Raw genomic sequence first — 24561 nt, forward strand, 5'->3', positions numbered from 1 at the left:
AAATAGTATGTGAAATTCCTTTTAAGGAAATGCTCGATCTACAGGTCGATATAATACTTGATTTTTCATCTCCTTTATTTTATAAATAAGCCCCTTAATAAGTACCTAATGGTACATATTCATTTCTATAATTTCCTTATTTTAAGAGGAAATTACTCAATCAATAAGCATTTATACTTCAACAACAAACATGTTGTGATATTTACTTTTTTTCATTTTTGAGAATTATAAATCCATCAAGGATTTTCAGATAAACATTAGTGTCTAATGACCCATAGTTTCTAGGTCATGACTTTAAAAAGCTGCATATCTAGAATTATTCTGCCAATCATGTAGCGGAACTTTTAATAATATTCATCATGGGAGAGTATACTTGATTATGGGTTTCTGCGTTAACCCTTAGGCTACAGACTCGCTTTATATCTCACCACCTTATCATTCTTGTTTTTCCTTTATACAGACACCATTTGTAACCTACAGGGTTAATACTTCAATGGTGTACAAAAGGAATATATTAGCGAGTTGAGCTATATATGCCTTTAATTGCTCTCTTTATATGTTAATCAATGTAGGCGCTTCTGGCACCTAGCTCTGGATCCAGATTGTCATATAATATGAGCAATTTTGAAGGCAATTGTGTTGTCGACAACTTATAACATTTTTCAAGAATTTCTCTCATATATATAAAAATAATTTTCAAAGTTAACCAGATTATAGCTATTTCCCGGATATTTATATCTGGTTGTTCCGCAACCCAATATTATGAATATTTGGTACACCTATAATTTTATTGGATTTTTCTCGTCATCTGGACGATCATCTTAAAGATATAACTTTTTAAGATTTTTCAAGAGCTCAAAGATTTTCAAGAGTGACAAAAATTCTTTACTAGATCTAGTTGTTTGTGAATTTTTACTTTACTTCTATCCCAATGAATCTCCTGCACTTCTGGCGTCAAGGAGTATCGATAGATATCTATGGTCCAATTTTTGGGGAATGTGTATAGGACCAAGTCACTCTTTTTTTCATGAAATAGATTTATTTGGCAGATATGTTTGATTTCTTTCTGAACTTCCAGTCAGTTTAATTGGTACGTGGATTTAATTTTTGAAGCTCATTTCATGAAATTTCTCGGCATTCCATTTCAATTTTGACCATATCTCCCCCTAATGCCGTGAACCGATCTTCATGCAGTCAGCGTATCCATCACGTCTCTCATAGGGGCTTTAAATATTGGAGACAACAGATGGATATGCTATGGTGGTTATGTAATAGATTGGACTGCATTCATAAGAGTAGAAACGCAGATTTGGGAAAAGTTTGTTTGAAAACCACGTATTAGATAGAAGGGGGAATAAGGATATGCAGTGTGCCGAAATTTTTTAGCATAAATATTGCATTTCCCCACCAAGTATCCGGCACATTGGAATTTTGAAAAAATAATGGTTTAACAAGTAATTTAAATTTAGAGATTCAGCTAAACCCTTTTAGGTGTGGTCATAAGGCATGTGATGCTTTATCATAATGCCTAATGCCATATAACAATTGTCAAAAGTTGACGAGTTGAATTCTCCAACATTATCCATCCTTATATGCTTAAGAGGATAAATAGGGAATTTAATTAAATGACGTTTGCTCAGAAATTTGGCAATTGTTTTGTTCGTAATTGACAACAGTCACACATGTGTCTACTAGGTGGAAGTTTTGCTTTGCTTCAGGCAAGGAAACTTTGTTGGATTCAACATGGTGCTGTTCGTTCAGGTTTCAGCAAAATGCTTCGGGTGTGAAACACACGTGAGTAGTGCCTTTTACACCCATACGTGAAACATAACTTGTTGTTGGGCCAAAGTTATGACTTTATTGTTGTTCTTGACGAATTGGATCATTTTTGCTTTTTATTCTGGTTTCGGGAGTTATTGTTCTTGCCACCTTGGCCTTACCTCTTTCCCGTCTTCTTCCTCAGCCCCTCTTAGTGTTGCACAATTAGGTGACGTCATGTGCTTCGGGCACCGGTGCAGAACCAACTGGGCATGCACTATAGATTTACGTCAACATGTGGTTATGCTTCTACACTCATGGGAGGGGGATGGTGTGGAAAAGAAGACAAGGGCTTGCCAATCAAATTCGTGCCAGAAAAAAAATTCTGCTTACGCAACTTTAGTTGGGCCACAATTTTGCGTATAGTTGATTTAGAATCAGGAATTTGATTTAAAGTTTTGAAAGATCAAGGTAATGCATTCTAATTGCGATTTTAGAAAGGACCAATGAATATATGCTAGTTAAATTTATCCTTCGGGGATTTCTATAAGGCATAATGATCCTTTGCAAGAAGGTATTCAGGTGGCGTAAGAAAAATAAAGCGTTGGCTTTCTGGGCTGCGTCGTTCATGGACTTCTCAACGATCATGTCTTCAAAATGACGTAGGATCAAGATAAATTTGAATATCAAGAGCCCGGATGAAATAATCACTCCCGTCCAGAACAAGTGTGGTAATAGTAGCCAGGATGTATAACTTTCAAATCTATGCATATCAAATCTGGCTAAATCCGAAGGTCCACTTGTAAAACATAATGCATAATAAAAAATATTATGCTAATATAACAGAATATGCATAGAAATTCATAAAATCATATGATCCAAATAAATTGCACAAAATAGCAATTTTAATTTATGAGCATATTCAATAATAAATTGAATGGCAATTTGAAAGCAATATAGTTCTCAATGCTTAAAAAAAATCAAATTGCAGCCCCAAAACAATTTATATATATAAATAAATCAGGCCCAAATAAAACATGTGGATAAATATATCACAAAATGTGACCATTTAAAAGAAATGATCCATCAAAATGGGCTAAAAATTATGTTATTTTAAATGGACCAAATCGGGGAGAATATAGCCCATGAAAGGTGGTCCAAATAAATGATATGAAAAAAAGAGGGCTTAATAGAAAACCCTAGGCCGAAGAGAAAAAACAATAGGCCCAAATTATTTGTGGGTTGTAAATCAAGCATATAAGGGATTTAGGGTCCAAAAGATATAAAAAAAAACTCATGTAGAGAATATCACAACATTGACCCAAACGAAAAATTGGCCCAAATATGATAAGGAATTAAAAAAAAAAAAACTTGCCCAGATAAGATGAGGGATTAGATTTAATTCTCTTTTGGCCACTTATATGAAGATAGAAACGGCAGCAGATCGCACGACCAAATATAAACGAAGAAATCACAGCTGTTGCTCGCGAAGAACGCCATCATCGTCAAGGGCAAATTATATTATGCACCGCGCGTCTTTTTTTTTAAATGAAAATTAACAGTGTTTATTTCCGCTGTTTCGCACCCTTTTACAAAAAGTAACTCTGTTATTCAGTGTCATTTTGTATACACTGCAGTTTCAGTTGAACACAACTACAATTTCATTTCGATATAACTATAGTTTCATTTGATATTTTATAGACTCAAATATGTGAAAATGTTATTTAATTTTATTTTATATACACTATAGTTTTATTAAAACACAACTACATGATCATTTTGATATAATTACAGCTTCATTGTACAATATACACTCAAATATGTGAAATGTTATTCAGTTTCAGTTTATATACACTGCAGTTTCATTTCATTATAACTATAGTATCATTTTGATATAACTGCAGTGTCGGTTTGGATATACTGTAGTGTCAGTTAGTGTTTAATACACCAAACAAACGGACTCCGTTAACTCTAACGGCGGGCCGTTTCTTTACTTAAAGAAACGGCGCCGTATATGGGCCGCGGTGCATAATCGATTATGCACCGCGGTCTATAATATAACAACTGACTGTCAAGCATGCAGCGCTGCCTTCGCCGTCCGTCGCCGCCATCGCTGATCAGCATCGCCACCATCGCCGACCAGCGTCTCTGATCGCCGATCGTTTCAGCGCCGTCAACGCCATCGCCGGACAGAGATCGTCGTCTTCCATCAGATCGTAGCCATCGATGAGGGAGGAGAAGATAACGACAACAACAACAAAAAAAAAAAAAAAAACTGAATCGACACACAAAGATGCAGCGTCCATCGACGATCGAACCAAGCAAAACGCAGATCGGAGAGAAAAAAAATGACAGATCGGCCAAAACAGGTTTCGATTGTTTTACTTGTTGTAAAAAAAATTAACATATTATTGATGTGTTCGAACAGGTTGAACACAGAAACAGGTTTCAAAACAGATTATATATAGGCCAAAGCAGGTTGTAATAAATAAATAAATAAAAAAAAAATCTAACATACTTGTTGAAACCTATATTTCGAACAAAATATGTTTGTTCACTGGGTTAAACCAACATATTGATTGGCATATAAAATATAGGGCAAAAACATATTCCACATAATAAACAGAATCTCATGATACTAATATGCAATTTGAGACATCTAGAAATAATGCTTAGAAAACTCATATCTAGAAGCATTCATACTGGCAAACATTCATAGCATATACAAACATTCATACTGTACCAATACTGTACCAATACAAATTGCATGTATATTTTAAAGGATATACTTGAAACCAACAGGATTTCAGAATGTAAATATGCAATTTATTGGCAGTTTGAACAGTTAGGAATGTTAATTAGAAAATAAACATACCGTTCACCGAAAGAAAGAGCGTGCTGATAACGTGTTGTGGGAGATTATGCCCGATGGCCTTTAGCTCCTAACCGATGAACGTGGGAGATTATGCCCGATGGCCTTTAGCTCCTAACCGATGAACATTGCAGAATAGAAGGAGAAAGAGAGAAGAAAATATGTAGAGATAGACAATACTCATTCATCCTCAACATTACAAAATGGGGGTACAACATATATAATAGACTAATAATAATGACAACAATAATGTTGACCGTTACATATTCTAATCATAATGTCCACACTTAATATTATTTATAACATAAACAAGGTAATATAACATTACCACAGTCATATTACCTAAGTAATCTAAGATTAAGTGAATCAAACGCACCTTAAATAATATCACAATTTCACATATAAATATTAAAATATCTATTATGAGAAACAATTTATTTATTCCAAATTGTTATTAAATATTTTATAATAAGTATTATAATTTTTATCATATATAACAAGCAACTATCCTAAATTCGACCTGTCTCATGAATTAAGATCCGTATTTATCTCTCACAAGTATGACTCAACTAATACATATATATAATCACAATATGCTTCTCGTTGAAAAATAAAAATATTGTAGTTGTTGGAGTGTCGTTTTAGTAGATGCCGGCCATATGCATCTATCCATCTAACAAATACAAAATTTGAGAATTTTTTTTTATTAATCACTTGTCAAAATCTTGAATAATGGGTAACTAAAGTATTCACATTATGAAAAATAAACACTTACTCCATATTATAGACATACTTGAAATTGTTTACTGAAATTGGTGTAAATCCAAGACATTCTAATTGGTAGCACATTAATTATATTCTTGCATCTACATCGAAATCCTTCATAACTTTCAAAAGACATACTATTTGAAATTTGATACATTATCTTCTAATCAATTAAGGTTTGAATATATATATATAGTACTATCGACTCTATTACAAGATAGTATCTCTATTGGTTGTAGCCCAAAAATCTCTATCTGTTGTAGTCCAAAGAGTGAATACTTCACCACCAGAATTCGATCTTGTGACATTCACTTAAGAAGAGCTACAAAGGTGTCAACTGAGCACAATGTGTTTGACAAGATTTGAACATATACTTGATTGAAACTTGCATGGAAGATGGGTCGAATTTTAATTTTTGGAAAGAAATACTAAACTACATCCCAACTCAAACAATAGATAATCTTCATTCTTGATCTCTGCTGGTTCTCTCCACTCATTCTTCATGTGTTCATGTTTTGCTGTTCCTAACTTCTTACACACTGCATCCTGCATCTATTGTAAGTGATAGAAAAGAACAGCATAATACAAACACTTAGGGCACTAATCAATTAACAAATTAAGTCTACATGAATATAATATTAAGTGAAAGAAAGAAAATGAGCATTTTAGTTTCAAGCAGTTAACTGATAGGATTACAAAAATAGCATCTGAAAATTGATAGCATTGTTTAAAGTGCTACCAATTGAATAGTCCAAAAGACCATAAAAAAAACTAAGATAGTAAACTTTGTCAATCACACACAAACCAAGCTCAATTTTTTTCTACTTTCACATGGGCATTTTTAGATTTCTTAAGATTCTTTGATGAAGAGAACTGGTCCAGCATGCATCTTTTCACATTTTCAGACTCTTCAGTTAACTTAATCTTGTTAGTTGCTGTGACTGGACTATCTACCCCATCACCTTGGGAGCCTTCCTGAAACCATAGGTATTTAGAGCAGTCAACTTTCATATACTGTTTTAAAAGATGTTTTCTATATGCTACAATTAAAGTAGCACATCCAAGTTTAGTTACCTCTGCAGAATCTTCAGTTCCTTCATCATCTTCTTCAATCATCCTAGATATAAGATCCTTGTCTTGGTTATCATTGAGGTTTGAACAGTAGGCAGATATCACTAGTACAGAAACAGTCATTCGCGTCCAAAGTTAAGGCTAATTCGCGTCCAAAGTAGCTAGGACGCAGATGGCGGGGACGCTGATTGTATAAACAATCAGCGTCCAAAGTAGCTTTGGACGCGCAAAATGATAATTCACGTCCAAAGTTCGTGAACTTTGGACGCGTATAGTGTTTATTTATTTTTAAAAAAATACTATACGCGTCCAAAGTTTCTAAACTTTGGACGCGTATAGTGAAAAGAAATTAAAAAAAAAAACATTTTTTTTATAAAACTACCAATATTTTCCTGTACATCCCAATAATATTTTTTTTTGAAAGCTACTGGCTCTATTACATTGTAGTATCTGTTCATATACTCTCTCAACCTACTGAAACACAAAGAACCAATAACGCCTCCACTGAGGCTTGAACTCATAATCTTCCAAATGAAAGTCCAACCCGACTACCAAATAATATATTTCAACATTAATCAATTTAAGATGTATACTACACACCAATTCTATCAACTACTTCTCAACATATATCTACACTATGCAAGGAGTATACAATTTCATCTTTCATTATAACATAAACAAAAAGAAAAATATTTAAGAAAAAAATTAACAGCTTGAACTCTTCTCTATCTTTTCCAATGCTACAACCAATACTGGTGAAAACAAAACCAAAATTTACCTAATGTTAAAAATTAATCTCTATCTTTTCCAATGCTACAACCATTTAAGAAAATTTCACACTAGTAATAGTGTAAGGACCCAATGCCAAGCAATTTCATTGAAAAGAAATTAATATGAAAAAATAAAATAAACAAAATGTAGAAAGTACAACTCACTAGGCAAGTCAATACTAAAGTATCATAATTACTATGGACAAATGTGTGTTTTTTTCTTTTTGGGTAATCTCTATGGCTTCCTTTACCTCTTATCCCACCATTACTATGGACAAATTGGTTGGGAGTGAAAACTACACTTCGTGGGCCGCTTCTGTGACACTCTGGTTCAAAGGCCAGGGGATGTCTGATCATCTAACCAAAAAGGTTGGGGAAATTGAAGAGTCGAAGAAATCAGATTGGGAGAAGTCAGACGCGTTATTGTGCAATATGTTGTGGCAATCCATTGACCCTAAATTATATCTTATTTACAAGTCTTATGACACTTGTTATGATGTGTGGAATAAAGCTAAGTCATTGTATACTAATGATATCCAAAGGCTATATTCCCTTGTATCTAATATGCTTAATTTCCGTTCCACTGCTGATATGAGTACACAGGATTTCTTGGGTCGGATGGAAGCTTTACAGCAGGAGTATCATAATTTACTTCCATATCAGGAGACGTCAGAAAGTCATATGAAGCAGTATGATAAGTTCTTTATGGTGATGACCTTGGCTACCCTTCGGCCTGACCAGGTTCACATTCGTGATTAGATTTTATCCAGTCCTAGTGTGCCTGCCTACACTGACGCTGCTGCCAGACTGCTTCGTATTGCCTCAACTCCCTCAGTTGAACCTATTGAAGAGTCATCAGTTCTAGCTACTCGGGCTGTGGATAGAGGACCTTCTGGACCATCTAGTGGTGGTGGTGGTCGTCGTGGCAAACGTCCTCGGTGTGAATACTGCCACAAAGATGGTCATACCAAAGATCGTTGTTGGAAGTTACCTGAGGTTAGGTGAGGGCGTCTGCCGGAGAGTGTGAGGGAGAGAGGGAGAGGAGCGAGAGAAGCAGAAGCCGAGAGGCAAGAATGGAGAAGTGGATGTGAGGACTGAGGAGCGACTGGCGAGGGCAGAGCCGGACCGCCAGAGGGCGTGACTCGTGAGAGTAATAGTGTCTTTCATACCATAAGGCTAACATTAAGGAAAGGAGAGAAAAGATTGAGCACAATGCATCCCTAACTATACTAAGTTTTAGAATCCAATAATAAATTACATTCTTTTGTTTCAAGATAACAATTTAAAATCTTTTTGCATCTTTTTATACATTCTTTTTTCTTGTGCTTTAAACAGCATAAATGGTATCATTGGATAGATGCAGAAGACTTTGTCATATTTTCCCCAGCAACTTCTAAAGCACCATATGTTTGTGTTTGATGAGATCTGAAGAACAAACCACCACTTGATCCCAATGACTAACCAAAATACAGAGATTATTCATTCATGAATGGCTACCAAGGAGAATATACACATTGCAAAAAGATCATGGAGGAAGAAAATTTGCTACTCTATGCCATTCAATTGAAATGATGCCATTAATTCACTTAAAGGTGTTGCCTGATAATCGTATATGTCTTGTACATCACCATAGTACAGAAGATCAAATCATTACACATAATGAATGCTACCACCACAAGAACAAAAAAAACATACTGTAATATAAGAAAAATGGAGTAATACCTTCTAATTCTTATGGCCTCTTCCAAACCCGATATTCTTTTCGCAGATATCACAAACCTTTTATGAAAGTTCAAATTTTTATCTAAAATCATAAGCACAACAAAAGGATATTATCATCAAGCTCAGAACATCGAGAACTACCAAAATTCACAGCTCATTAGTGTACTAATTCAAGATTGGGTAACTCGAAATGAACAAATCCCAAAGACCAAAGCTTAAAATAGCACACACACATGTATATATTTATGTATAAGGAATAAACACAAGGGAATGCCGGAAGAGTAACGTACCAGAGGGAGAAAGGTGGAGGGAAGTGAGGTGGCTGCCGGAGAGCGAAGAAGATGACGACAGGAGCTTGGGCGGCAGCGGCAGCGAGCGGATGAAGATCGGAGCGATGGAGAGCGGCAGTGCGGTGGACGATGAAGCAGCGACAGTGTGGATGGAGATCGAGCGGCGGACGGCTGATGGACGGCGGGGACAACTGTTGGAGAGCGGCGGACGACGGATTGATCGGAGAGGATGAAGATCGGGGCGGGAGCGGATGAAGGGTTTACGCGTGAGATCTGATCTATGCGATTCTATTATTCTAGGGTTTTATGGATTAAAAAAATAATTCGCGTCCAAAGTTAGTCACTTTGGACGCGAATGATAAATGAGATTCTATTATTCGCGTTCAAAGTGGGCACTTTGGACGCGAGTGATGAATGGGATTCTATCATTCGCGTCCAAAGTATAGAGCTTTGGACGCGAATAATATTTAATAAAAAATAAAAATAAAAATTTATTTATATAGTGGTATCTTAATTATAAAAATGCCACCGCACTACACTTTAGGCGTCTAAAGTTCTAACTTTGGACGCGAATTAATCAATTTTATTGATGTTTTTTGTACTAGTGTATCAAGGTTTCATCCCTTACCGATTTAAAGATTTAAACAGATTAGTAACAGAAAACAGGTTAGTACACATCGGATCAATTCTAGTAACTAAAATAAATAAGTAAACATATTAATACAAAAAGAAAATTAGAAAATATTAGAATAAATAAGTAAACAGATTAATACAAAAAGAAAATAGAAAATATTAGAATAAGAAAATATTATTCTATTATGTCACTGCAAATCTCCTATGAAGTTCAACTGTTTCTCTTTGTTCTTTTCCTTTGAATAAAATATTTGGCTTTGCAGTATATGTGCTCTCATAGAAAGTGTTGTCCTTTTGATAAGCATAAATTCATAATGGAGCAAAAAATGAACAGCGTTCATACATTTTTCTCAGTACTTCTTTTCAGGCCAGACAAAATAAGTTTTTTTTTGTGTTTTTTTTTTTGTGTTTTACTACCTGTTTCCTGAGATTGTTGTTTCCTATGATATTTACTAACCAAGCATGCTCATAATAGAGTTGAACTGTATAGAAATCACAATGGGAAATTCCTAATGTCCTGAGATTGTTGTTTCCTTTTTCTGCCTTATTATTTATTTCATATAAAGTTGCAATATACCGATTATTACAATGTGCATATTAAGGTTGATTAATTTTAGATTTAAATTCTTTATTGTAGGTTGATTTCCAGAAGTCAATAAAGATTTAAGATATAATAACATTTGAAATAAATGTGATAAAGCATACATCATAGGTATGTTGCATCTCCTTATATGTGTACCAATAATTACAAATCATTACATAATACAAACTTTTCTCAAATCTGGCTTATACTACATACTACTTACAAATGTGCATGTATTCCACTATCATATTCTGTCCTATACTACATACCACTTCTACAAACCTCCCAGATTCAGCATACTTGAACTGTGATACTCATGGTCACAATGCATGCTATTATTGACTTGATCTCTGATTTTGATACCTGCCCAAGAATCTGAAGATATAAAACTTTGTAGGTTAGAGAAACAATTAGATGAAGACATGAATATCCATGTGGCACATTTGACCATCTCAACACATGGTTGAGCAGTGCAAAGTCTCCATTCCCCGACCTCTGTCTGTTCATACTTGCAAAAGAGGAACCTAATTTACAAAGCATAGTACCTAACTTAAGAAATACTGGTATAGTGTTATTCCAGTGCCACAGGAACCATAGTCCATAAACTCCCATGCAAAAAAAAAAAAAAAAAAAAAAAAAAAAAAAAAAACCAAGTTAAAAGTGTAAATGACACAATTGTCTTGAAAGTAATCCTAGACATTTACGCAAATATCTGGAAAAAATGTTTAATATTTTTTTGGATAAAGATACACTGCAACCAAGAAAGCTTACTTCTCTCCTTTGGTATATATCTGAAATGGTTAGAACATTCATTTGACCTGAGCTAAAATCCTCAACTGCACTGCCATTGCTCATACTTGTCATGGAGACAATGCTACACATTGGGGTCAGCTCTCCTTTAAGCCTACATAGAAATGTGTATGCTATCATCAGTAGGACACTAAAGTATAAGACTCTAGGTACATGCTTTGTATTTTTTATACCATCTGAATTCATGGAATTCTGGAAAATCTTGATTGATATGGATTTGTGTGATGTTGTAGTTGCTGCACAACTTAATATCACCAGTTGATAGGCAAACTATCTAATTTTCAACACAATGAAGGAATTCAGATGAGAAGATTCAAATGAACTTAAGGTACTTCATTTAATATTTTCCACCACTATATTTGCTTCAACTGAAGACTATCGTATTAGCTGTGATATTTGAGCTATTTGACTATACAAATTTTTCTTGAACCTATGAACAAAAGTAGAAACTGTGATACTTAAGCTATTTGAGCCTGCTAAAAATGTGGCCCACTTTTGTCTATGTATGTTGACCTGCAAAAACACTTAAAAATACAGAATATTACTTAAGACAATTATTTGCCCCTATAGAGACAATATCTTGAACAATTAGATAATAACAACAATTACATAAATGATTATATTGACCCTGTATGAAAGAAAAGTTACTGCCAACATAGATAACATACACCTATTACAAAAAACATAGATCTATGACCAAGTGGTTACAGTTTGATTTGTAGGGTTTCTTTACGTATATAACTTCATCTTTTTGAGAATCATCTTCCAGCAGTTTCCCCTAAGACTGAAATCCTTGTCTTAACTAATTAACTTCAAGCTGTTCAGGACAGTAAGTAGACAACAGAGTTGTGCCTGTACTTTTTTATTACCTAAACCATTAAAAAGTGATTAGAAATCCATAATTATTGAGAAAAAAAAGGAATTAAATGTTGTACACTACCCGTAGGCCAAGTCCCCTTACACTGTCAAAAATTCCAGATTCTATACCATAGCAGGAACCAAAAATCACCACACTGCCAATCAAATAGTTAGATAATGAAATATGTTAGAATCCAAAACTGTTAGGACCTTGTGTTTTATTTATTGTAAGAGATTTTTTTTAAAATGAAATAAAAATTTACCTCCCTCCTTTCATAAATATCAGTAATTGTACTGATAATCATTCTCCTAGTTGTATGGTCCCCAAATCTGTCATAACTAAAACTCAAGCTAGACATGGAGGCAATACTACATAAAAGGGTTTGCTAACCACATAAGCTGAATTTAGAATACAGAAATAGAGTTAGTGAAAATAAATATAGCAATAGAATTCATATTAAAGTGTTCTGGAAAGTTTTGGACTGTTAATCAGAGTAACCATCTCCATCCTCTTCAATAATCCATGAAATTATATATTGCATCTTTGTTATATATATGATAAAAATACAAATAAAAATATATGCAGTTGAGTAAGAGAAAGGGAGAGAGACCTGTATTGTATTTTCTTCAATGACGATCATATCATCGTTTCCACTGTCTCTTTGATCAGTCTCAATTTGCTTGGCTGAATCAACTACAGAAGTAAGACAGCCCTTCAATTCGATTAACTTCAACGTTAGAATTTCAGCAAAGTCGGGTGGGATCTCTTCTAATTTCGTACATCGATAAAGGAGTAGGCACTCGAGTTCCGGGAAATTATGACTACCAGCTTTCCATTGCTTGAGATCAATTGAATTAATTCCCAAATAGATTAACTGGTTGAATACCTCCTCCTCCCGTAGTTCCCACTCTTCGCCTACACAGGCAAAGAAGAACAACTTGAGCACCTTGAGCTTAGGCAAACTGCTAAGAATATTAATTCCCTTCCACTCAAAGTTGGTATTCCGAAGGGTTAACTTCTCAAGATTTGACAAAAGAGCAATGTGGTTATTAATAGGAATCATATCCAGACTCATATAATGCTCTTCTTCATAAGCATTAATATTCAGTCGCTCAAGCTGCTCCAAATGGACAAGGTTCTCAATGCAATCATTGCATTTACTTCTATCACCACTAATTCGTACCTTCTTTAAGTTTGGAACACTTCTAAAGAATTCCTCTGTGCAATGGTTGGGCTTCATCCAACAAATACTCTGCAGGTTTTGATGAACAAATTTGGGAGGATTATGTCCACAAATAGAGAAACAACTAAAATACTGCAGTTGTGGAAATTCCAAATAGCTCTTTTTGTCATCCGCACGGATATAAAGTGTTTGAAGATTCCAAGCCCGGGACAACTTTGAAATTTTTAACTGTCCAACTGCAGGAGGTAGGTATCTCAGATGCACGGGATCCACAATCTCCCTACACATGCTTCCACTAGCAAAGTGAAGTACTCTCAATAACTTGAAAACTTTCAAGTTTAGAGTTGTGGTTTCAGAAAGGGGATAGAATGGAAAATAGAAGATAGATCGACAATTTTTCAAGGAAGGATGTATTTACAAGGGTGTTGGGATCTTCGGATTGGATGCTTACCCATCGGGAACCTTCTTGAGAAGAACTGGAACCATGTTCAAGGACGGTATACAAAAGCTTCTCTTTCTCAGCTTCTTGGACACAAAAAGCATGCAATACACCATGCATTGTAAATGCCTTAACCTTTTTCCCACAACAACTTCGCTTGCTTTCTAGAATTAGGCTTCTATCAAGAAGTTCTTGTATGTGCTTGTCAACTAGCACGTCCAAGCTCTCATCACCCTTTAATGCATTCACAAGCCCTTCAGCAGCCCATAACTTTGCTAGATCATTGGTGTTGATTTCATAATCTTCTGAAAAAACTCCCAAATATAGAAATCAAGCTTTTAAGTTGGGAGACAAGTGATTGTAACTGAATGAGAGTATTGTTGAGCATTCGTCATCAATAATTGTTGCAAATGAGTTTAGAGATTCTGCAATATCCTTCCAGTGATCCACTGTGTTGAGTTTGGAAAGTAAACCTGCAACCATAACTATTGCCAAAGGTAATCCATCGCATTTCTCGACAATTTGTTTACCAATCATCTCAAATTTATCATCACCAACTTTGTATGCTTTTTTACGAAACAGCTCCCAACTCTCACTTTGATTTAAGAAGCTCATTTTATGATAAAACGACTCTTTGTTAGAGCAAGTAGAGCTAGCCACCTCTTCAAGATGAGTAGTTATTAATACTCGACTACCACATCCATCATCAGGAAAGCAACTTTGGACATCATTCCATGCCCAATTACTCCAAACATCATCAATCACAACCAAGTACCTGTACGTTATATGAGTAGAGTTATGCGTTAATTATGAGTAGCTAGGTCGATGGGTAAAACTATAAGTTACAGTTAGGTTATTTCTCAACTATTATTGAGTTCAAGTATAATATATTCGATAGATATATTAATTTAATTAACAATATGGCCCTGTTTGGTAAATAGTTAGTCTATCAGTCAATTTTAGTTTATTTGACAACTATTAATTGTTTGGTTAATTAGCTTTTTGTAACTCCAAAATGCTAAAATTCAAAAATCTACTCAAAACATCTTTTTCAATTAGCTTTTTGAGAAAAAAGAAATTATACCAAACAGCTATTAACTAACAATTAATTTACCAAATACCTTTTTACAATCAGCTAATGTTATCAAATAGTTATATCATCTAATTAACTCAATTAGTTAACAACTAACGGCTAACAGACATTTACCGACTGCAGGGCGTAAATATGTAAAGGATGTTCATCGTGAGCCATTTTTATACACAACAGATCAGAGTCCTATCAATAATATATAGATGGATATGATATTACCTTTGCTTCTTCAAACGTTGGTAGAGCTTTGACTCAAGGTCCTCATAGGAGCTTTCTGAATAGCCCGTTGAATTAAGAAGAGCTAGGAGCATTTGTTTCTTATTATGATGTTGAGATGCAACACACCATGTTTGCGTGTCAAAGTGTGATGCAATCTCCCGATCTCTATAAAGTTGTCTAGCTAATGTTGTCTTGCCAATGCCTCCCATGCCTTTAATCAAGACAACTTCTCGATTTGCTGATGAATGTCGGATTAGCATCTCCTTTATAATCTCAAACTCCTTGTCTTTACCGACCATTTTGTTGTCGGAGTCTGATGATGCAGGAGGTTGGGAAGAATCTGCAGCCTTTCTTCCTCGCAGCAGCTTGTCCTCGTTCTTGATTTTCACCCACCCTTCCTTGATACCGTCAATTTCTTCTACTGCTTGTTGCAGAATGCGACGAAGCTTGGAAGAATGACAAGAAGATTCCCTCTGTGCTGTTCCTGCAGAAGTGCAGATTATCCTCAATTTCTTCTACTGTATCATCATCGTAAAGATGTGCAATTTGGAATTCGACTTCATCTTCAACTCTGAAAGCCACATCTCTGAGTTATGTTTCCAACTCTTTTATTGCTTCAACACCATCTATTCTGTTCTCATCAAAGGGTTCCATCAGAAATCTAAGGCTTTGGTGGAGAGATTGGATCAAGTCTTTGTTGAAAGGGATGAGGAGTTCCAATTCTTGTAGGATTGGACGAGGCCGAGGTTGAAAGAACTCAAGCTCTAGTGTCCTCATAAGAGAAAGTACAGCCACACAAGCAACCATTCTTGTCCCTCTCTTGCTCTGATCTGTGCAGGTGTATGTAGGTGGAAAGAAAATGAGTGAGTGAGAAAGTTGTAAGTTTTTTGGAACTAGGTTAGCAGAAGGAAGATGAAGATGAACTGGAATTGGAATTGGTTAATGCCACTAATCTGATGAGCCCAAAACTGTTTCAACGTTGTCAAAAGATTCCAAATATGTCTCTCTCCAATCGTTATGCCATGGAACCTTGGTGGATGGTGAACACGGTCCCAACAGTGTCAGTGCATAGTTATCTTTTTTTTTTTTTTTTTTTTCTTTAATTAATCGCATGACTTTTCTTTTTCATTTTCACATTTCGCGGTTTCACTTTAATTTGAGGTGAGCAATGATTTCGGACATTCATAAATTACGAATCCATGCCTGCACATTCACTTTGGAACCATGCCTACACATTCCCGTCCGAAACCATGACTGCTCCTCTGTAACGCAAGCTTCTTCAACATTCATAAATTTTCTGTTATGAGATTATGAATTTTCTGTTATGAGATTATAAATTTACAGTAAATTCATAATCTCATAACAGAAAATTCATAATTTAATAAATGTTTTTGTTTTATGCGATTATGAATTTTCTGTTATGAGATTATGAATTTACAGTACATTCATAATCTCATAACAGAAAATTCATAATCTGACCAAACGTGCGCCGTTAACACCACATTCGCGAATTTTTTTATTTTTTTTTACGTAAAAACGGCGTCGTTTGAACCCGTGTTCACCATGAATGCTGAACACGTTTCCAGGGCATAATTTACCGTCTCTCTCCAACTAGTTGCATTATTTAATACTAGATAGTATACAATATTTGTAATCTATACTATGTATCTATATCTATACTATCTATCTATACTATATATAAAAACAAAATCCTGAACTTTAACTTCCCGCCCAATTTCTAAAAAATCTCTCTTCATAATAAAATATATTGATTTATACTTTTTCTATTCGTACAATAATTCTGGATTAAAATTCTATTCAAATATTATAAAATTGTGTAATACTATTCCTATTCTAACCCATATCTATACTATATATAAAAACAAAATTCTGTTAACTTCCCACCCAATTCTTAAAAAATCTATCTTCCTAATAAAATATATTGATTTCTATTTTTCCATTCGTACAATAATTCTGGGTTAAAATTATATTCTAATATTATAAAATAGTGTAATACAATTCCAATTCTAATTTATACTATATATAAAAACAAAATCCTGAACTTTAACTTCCGGCCCAATTCCTAAAAAATCTCTCTTCATAATAAAATATATTGATTTCTACTTTTCCATTCTTACAATAATTTTGGGTTAAAATTTTATTCTAATATTATAAAATTGTGTAATGCTAATACATATAATAGATAGTATACAATATTTGTAATATATATAATATTTTAAGCTCATGATTAAACTAATATATATATATATATATATATATATATATATATATATATATATATATATATATATATATAATCACAAAATGCGTCTTAGCTTGTTGAAAATTAAATAAATATTGTAGCTGTTGGAGACTTGGAGAGTCGTTTTAGTGGAGGCCGGCCGGCCATATGTATCTTCGCAAATTATGCTGTGCAACCGAATGCACCTTGCAAGGTGCATACGGTTGCAAAACGGCGCCGTTTTTGGTTAAAAAACGCGCGTCCCACTTAAAGAAGAAATCAGGTTCGATTCCCGGCAATAGCATTTTTATATATCCAAAAATTCATAGCTATATATCCAGAAATTCATAACTATATATCCACAAATTCATAACTATATATCCACAGTGAATGAATGAAGTAAAAATCCACAATGAATGAATGAATGAAGTAAAAACCCACAATGAATGAACTAAATATTCACAATGAATGAACTAAATAACCACAATGATTGAACTAAATATCCACAATGAATGAACTAAATATCCATAAATTCATAACTATATATCCAGAAATTCATAACTATATATCCAGAAATTCATAACTATATATCCATAAATTCATAACTATATATCCACAGTGAATGAATGAACTAAATATCTACAATGAATAAACTAAATATCCACAATGAATGAACTAAATATCCATAAATTCACAACTATATATCCACAAATTTATAACTATATATCCACAAATTCATAACTATATATCCACAATAATGCTATTCCCGAGAATCGAACCTGATTTTTTTTTTTTTTTTAAAGTGGGACGTGCGTTTTTAGTCAAAACGACGTCGATTTGCATCGTATGCACCATGCGCATGGTACATTCGGTTGCACAGCATAACTATTGATGTATCTTTCATTAAAGTATTCACATTATGAAACATAAAGGGATAAGGGTTAAATAGGCCACTGAACTGCACACCAAAGTGCAATTAGGCCATCGAACTAAAAAACAATGCAATTGGGTCTCTGAACAATCCAAAATCATTCAATTAGGTCTAAAATGACATGTTTACCTGAAATGCCGGTTACTAATTTTAAAAATAATTTTTAAATAAAATAATTAATTAAAATTATAATTATAATTAAAAAAAAAAAACTAGACCTGCTGGAGACGAATCGTCTCCGGAAGTCTTCGTTTCCATGGCCAGGAGACGAAGGTTCGTCTCCCTGGCCCTTCGTCTCCATGGCCGGAGACCATCCCTTCGTCTCCGGCCATGGAGACGAAGACTGACGGAGACGATTAGTCTCCGACAGTTTTAGTTTTAGTTTTTTTTTTAATTAATTAATTTATTTAAAATTATATTTAAATTTATTTTTAAAATTGGTATCCGCCACGTCAACACAATTTTAGGTCAACATGTCATTTTAGACCTAATTGCATGATTTTGTGTTGTTCAGGGATCCAATTGCATTGTTTTTGAGTTTGATGGCCTAATTGCATTTTGGTGTGCAGTTCAGTGGCCTATTTTACCCTTATTCCAAAAATAAACACATACTCCATATTATCCTTCCAAAAGACTGAACCCCAACCCTAAGAGCACCCCATACCCCGACCCGACAGAACATTTGACAGGATGTAAATCATGGTAACTCAACTAAACATGAACCACAGAGGCTATGTAAGTGACTTAATCATGTCGAATTCGGATAATTGGAATATTGAGCTTTTGAATATGCTGTTTGAGCCGAGGGACGTGAATTTGATCCTGCAGGTTCCGATCTCACAAAGTTATGAGGATGTCTGGAGCTGGAGAGGGGACATTCGCGGCTGCTATTCAGCGAAGCATGGGTATCGCCTTCTGTCTGGTTCCCCATCTACCCAAGGATTGGCTAATGTTGGCTTTTGGCGAAAGCTATAGGCATTGAAGATTCCACCCAACATATTAAATTTTATTTGGCGATGCATGCATGGGGTCGTGCCTACGATGGTTACCCTACATTCACGGAGCGTAACACTGGATGTTAATTACCCGCTGTGTCATCATGTTCCAGAGACACTCCAACATCTTTTGTGTGAGTGTGTTTGTGTTGCTGCGGTTTGGTCTGATCTTACTGGATTCTCTCTTGTTGATGCGGCAAATAATTTTGCATCTTGGTTGGCAGGGATGGTTATGGATGGGAATATCACTACCCTGCTGCAAGTTTTGGCAAGGTGTTGGTGTATCTGGAGGAGGCGCAACGAGGTGGAGTGGAATGCTAAACCATGGAACTCATTGTCTGTGAAAATGGAAGCTGTTCATTTATCTTCTGAGTGGCAGGTACTGACGATTCCAAATAATGCAGTTCAAACCAATCATTCTCCTGAAACTTTGCAACCAAGTGTTCCACAAGGTGTCCTGCGAATATTTGTGGGTACAACAATTTTTAACGACTCTGACCATGGCTATTTTGGTGTGGTTATTCTAGATTGCAATGGAGGTTTTATTGGTGCAAAAAATGGAAGCCTACGGTGTTTGAAAGATGCTCATATTGCTGAGGCTATGGCTGTGAAGGAAGCCCTATCTTGGGCTAAGGATAGACGTTTTACAAGAATTATGGTGTGTTCAGATTGTCAAATGGTTTGCAGGGCTATTAATCAACCGCAAGTGGATTTATCTTATGCAGGCAAGGACGGAGCCAGAGGGGGGGGGGGCAAGGGGGCGGCTGCCCCCCCTCACCCCACCCCCACCCCATATATAGTCTTTGTATGTATATATGTATATATAGTACATGTTTTAGTATTAGTATTAAAAACTATAAAATATTAACAAAAAGTGAGTTAGATTAGGTGGTGGAGCACATCTTTACTAATAATAATGAGGTTTAAGGGTTCCAATTTTAGCATCAACATAGTTTTACAATTCTTTTTCAATAGCTTTTTTAATATCTCACACACACTCTACAATAAGATTTGTAATTTATAATGTGTTTTCTATTCAAATTATTTTATTAATTATGATTAGGGGTGTTAGCGAACAGAGCTTTCGGCAAACTACTCGTGTTCGTGTTCGGTAAGCGTTCGTTTATGTTCGTTTGTTAAGGTAAACGAACATTAACAAACAAAATTTAGAGCTCGGTTAATAAACGAACAGAGCTTGAACAGTTGTAAGCTCGTTTGCTAAGAGATCGTGAACAAGCTCGTTTGTGTTCGTTTACTAATGTTCGTGAACAAGCTCGTTTATATTCGTTTAATAATGTTCGTGAACAAGCTCGTTTGTGTTCGTTTAATAATGTTCGCGAACATGTTCACAAACATATATTATATTATATTATAATAGTTTTGTAGTTGTGTTGTTTGTTTGATTATTGTTCGTGAACGTATATTATTTATTGTTCACGAACGAATTATGATCATGAACATGTGCAGGTGTTTGTTTATTAAGTATTCATGAACGTAAATGAATATGTTCGTGAACGTGCTTGTTAATGAACATGTTTGTGAACGTGTTTGTTAACGTTAACGAACACGTTTGCGAACGTGTTCACGAACGTTAACAAACACGTTCGCGAACATGTTCGTTAACGTTAACAAACACGTTCGTGAACATGTTCGCGAACGTTAACAAACACTAACGAACGCTTAACAAACGAACACGAACAGGATTTTCAAAAATCTTAACAAACGAACACGAACACAAACACTCCAAATTCCTTAACAAACGAACACGAACAAGCTCCGTTCGTTTATGTTCGGTTCGTTAACAGCCCTAATTATGATTACACACTCTACAATAAGATTTGTAATTTATAATGTGTTTTCTATTCAAATTATTTTATTAATTATGTTTCATATTTTGTTATGAATATTTTTATAAAGTTTCGATGTGTTTTATTTTCCGTCCATATCGAACAATATTTACAATTATATTTCTTAGGTAGTTTATTTATTTATTTACTCTACAATAAGATTTGTAATTTATAATGTGTTTTCTATTCAAATTATTTTATTAATTATGTTTCATATTTTGTTATGAATATTTTTATAAAGTTTCGATGTGTTTTATTTTCCGTCCATATCGAACAATATTTACAATTATATTTCTTAGGTAGTTTATTTATTTATTTTTAAATTATCTCTTTTGTTTTAATGTTTCGCCTTTATTGGAAAAATTTTCTGAATCCGTCTGTACTGTTTCGCCCCCCCCCCCCCCCCCTCAACCGAATTTCTGGCTCCGTCCCTGTATGCAGGTTGTGTGATTAATGATATAAGAGCTTATAAAAGACACTTTGAAATAGTATCTTTCAATTTTATTCTTAGATCAGCGAATAAGGCCGCCCATGCTTTAACTCGGACTGCACATTCGCAGATTGATCTCTCTACTTGGATTTCTTAAATTCCTATTTGTATTCAAAACTTGATTTAATAAAATATCGTCATTTTGGTTTTCAAAAAGCAATGTAATATTTCAAAGTTTTAAATGAATGAAGCCATAAAAAGAAAAGTCTATGAACGCTTTAATTTATGCTTCCGAGTATTAAATTAAAACATAATATAATATTATTATATATGAAGTTTCATTAATTAATAAGCTGCAGCTTTAGCGTCTTCTTTGCTCTAGCTCTCCTCTGCATCATCTTCATCAGAACTAAGTTGCCATGAATGAATGAAAACAAATTAGGATATAATGAAACTATATAATGAAGTTATGTTTAGAGAAAAATTAAAGGAGTTGAGCTGAGAGTGAAAGAGAAATGGATAGAGATCAAAAGACCTGCAGTATTGTTTCCTTCTCAATCACAACCATATCTTTGTTTCCACATTCAATCTATTGGAAAAATAGCATTAAAATGGCATTTTAAGTGGCTATTTTGTTGTACAATTATCAGTGGGGTCCACTTTCGAAATGGGTCGGGTCAAAGTGGATTCGGATTCTTCGTAGTGAGACGAAGAGATTGATATATCGTACGCTTAAAACGGATAATGGGTGAATGAGATATTGATTCTCAAAGTAGACTCATTTGAGTTGGAAAACGAAGGGAAAAAGTGAGCTTTTGTCCCACTTGATTTGGAAAGAGGATTTGCCCCCCTTTATACAAGAGCTCTTTTGGAGCTTGTAGAAATGTATAGCATAGAGGCTCTCTCGCGCGGGGAGGTGGGGTGCAAATCAAATTCCTACTAATCTTGTGTGTGCAGACACGAATGTTGTCCGAAAATTGGCTGGCCCTGCGCTTTCGGTATCATATTTTCCAACACACTAGCCACTTGGTTGAGCTCGGTCCAGGCCGAACTGCTGAACTAAGCATTGTTTCGGCCCACAAAAGTGGAAATTAATTCCAATTTTAATTTTGAATTTAAAAGGCTTGCTGTTTTAGATGTTACATAGGCAAATTTTAATGGCCATGATCAATGCTATTAAGTACTCCTCCTCTATATAAGAAGGGGTAGAGGGCAGAAGCTTTTTACAACAAGCACAAGAGCTCACACACGAAATTATGTTTTCAAGCTTCAAAATACTTCTGCTTCTACTCCTTTCTTAAGCCTAACTGTGTTCAAGGCTTTGCTCTAGTTCACCGGGTTCGTTTGTTTGGGTGCTCAAACGTCAAACCATAGCTCGTTTTATCCTAGGAAACCTAGGCCACAGCGCTCCTAGCACTTTTGGGAGGTGGCAAATAAGGTTTTAAGGAAAGAGTGGTCTCTTGACTCGCGCTAAAAACCCTATACTCATACACGAGCCATCTTTTCCTTCTTTCGGTTTTGGATTATGCTTCTAAGCAAAATCCTCTCTTTATTTGATATTGTCGTTGGATTTGAATTATAATATGAGGATTATAAGTTCCAATTTTTGGTTGATATATATTGGTATATCTTTTCGTAGATATATATGCATATATAACTTTTGGGTCCGTTTTATATATATTTGTGTGTATATATATATATATTTCAGACATATATATCCAATAATATTTTTTATATTTTCGTGTGTATATATAAATATTATTTTGGGATATTAAATCGATTTTGGTTCATTATCTCCGACACAATCTGCATACTTTGGATTTCCTTGGCTGAATTCACCGCAGAAGGAAGGCATCCTGTTAATTCGATTGACTTCCATCTCAAAGAATCTTCAAAGCTGTCTGGGATCTCTCTCAACTCACAGCAATTGCGAAGGAGTAGGCGCTCAAGACACGGGAATTGGTCATAACTAGCTTTCCAATGCTTGAGATCAGATGAAAATATTTCAAAATAAATTAAGCTAGGGAATACATCCTTTTCTGATAATTCCCAGGACACTCCTTGCCTATGCCGGAAAACATTAATAACCTGAGCACTTCTAGCCTAAGCAACTGGCAAAGAACATTAATTCCGATCCTTCCCACTCAAAATTCATACACTTAAATGACAACTCCACAATGCCTTTCAAGCAACCAATTTGGTTATTCATTGAAATCATTTTAGGAGTGGTAGAATCCGATACACTGCCATTAATATACAGTCCCCTAAGCTGCGGTAAATAGACAAGGGTGTCAATGCACTCATTGCAATTTCTTCTTTCACCTGTAACTATCACCTCCTTAAGGTACTTATTTTTTAGAAAGAAATATATTGTGCAATCACAAGGCTTCAACAACAGTTTGGAAGGACTTTGCTGTCGAAACATCTTCAAGTTGTTCCTTCCATCATCAAGTGTTTGAAGATTCCAAGCCTTTAATAGTTTTAAGATTCTAAAATCTCTAACTACCTGAGGTAAGTATCTCAAATGGACGAGATCCACAATCTTCTTGCACATGTGTAACAGCCTTGGAAGGAAGAAAGAAGGAGAAGAAACGAGTGAGGATGGAGCAAAGGGAAAAGCAGAAATTGGAAGAGAAATCTGTAACCAGGGAAAGGGAAAACTCATCAAACGACGTCGCAGGACAACCAGCGGTTGGAGGTGGTTAGCTTGCAATCCAACGACGTCGTTTCACGTGTGGGCGGTTGGCTGTTACAACAAGCAATCCGACGACGACGCTTTGAGGCTAGCTGTTATTTGTCTCTTTATGTAACTACTTTTGTTTGTTTCCTCCATCATGGAGTGGTAGTCTTAGAGTGTGGATAGAATATAAACACTGAAGAGTAGCTGAGGGATGTTATGTTGATTTTAGCAATTAAAGTTTTCTTTTCCTTTCCCCTCTTTCTTTCCTTCCCTAACCCTAATAAGTCTCTCTGCTTCTCCTTCTCACCTTCTTTTGCAGTCCTTGTGTTTGGAGGGTCATCACTTCTGGTATCAGTGCTCGTGATCATGGAA

General features: G+C 35.0%; 2 protein-coding genes and 1 long non-coding RNA gene across 3 annotated transcripts; 2 read left to right on the plus strand and 1 right to left on the minus strand.

The window, feature by feature from the left end:
- Positions 1-10219: 10219 nt before the first annotated feature.
- LOC109166751 lies at positions 10220-11628 on the plus strand. Its single transcript, XR_002051727.1, has 3 exons — positions 10220-10593; positions 11269-11423; positions 11508-11628. It is a non-coding gene; the product is annotated as an uncharacterized LOC109166751 (long non-coding RNA).
- A 2374-nt stretch (positions 11629-14002) lies between these two features.
- On the minus strand, positions 14003-15871 carry LOC109166763 (disease resistance protein RPP13-like). The gene is made up of 3 exons (XM_019315652.1): positions 15688-15871; positions 15065-15548; positions 14003-14530 (listed from the first exon to the last, which is right to left on the minus strand). The coding sequence occupies exons 1-3, from the start codon at positions 15869-15871 to the stop codon at positions 14086-14088; spliced, it is 1113 nt and encodes a 370-aa protein (XP_019171197.1). The 3' UTR covers positions 14003-14085.
- A 3351-nt stretch (positions 15872-19222) lies between these two features.
- Positions 19223-20185, plus strand: LOC109166764. Its single transcript, XM_019315653.1, has 3 exons — positions 19223-19366; positions 19457-19957; positions 20175-20185. The coding sequence occupies exons 1-3, from the start codon at positions 19258-19260 to the stop codon at positions 20183-20185; spliced, it is 621 nt and encodes a 206-aa protein (XP_019171198.1). The 5' UTR covers positions 19223-19257.
- Positions 20186-24561: the final 4376 nt, after the last annotated feature.

The sequence above is a fragment of the Ipomoea nil genome, unplaced genomic scaffold, assembly GCF_001879475.1.
Source record: "Ipomoea nil cultivar Tokyo-kokei standard unplaced genomic scaffold, Asagao_1.1 scaffold3105, whole genome shotgun sequence".
Classification (NCBI taxonomy): domain Eukaryota; kingdom Viridiplantae; phylum Streptophyta; class Magnoliopsida; order Solanales; family Convolvulaceae; genus Ipomoea; species Ipomoea nil.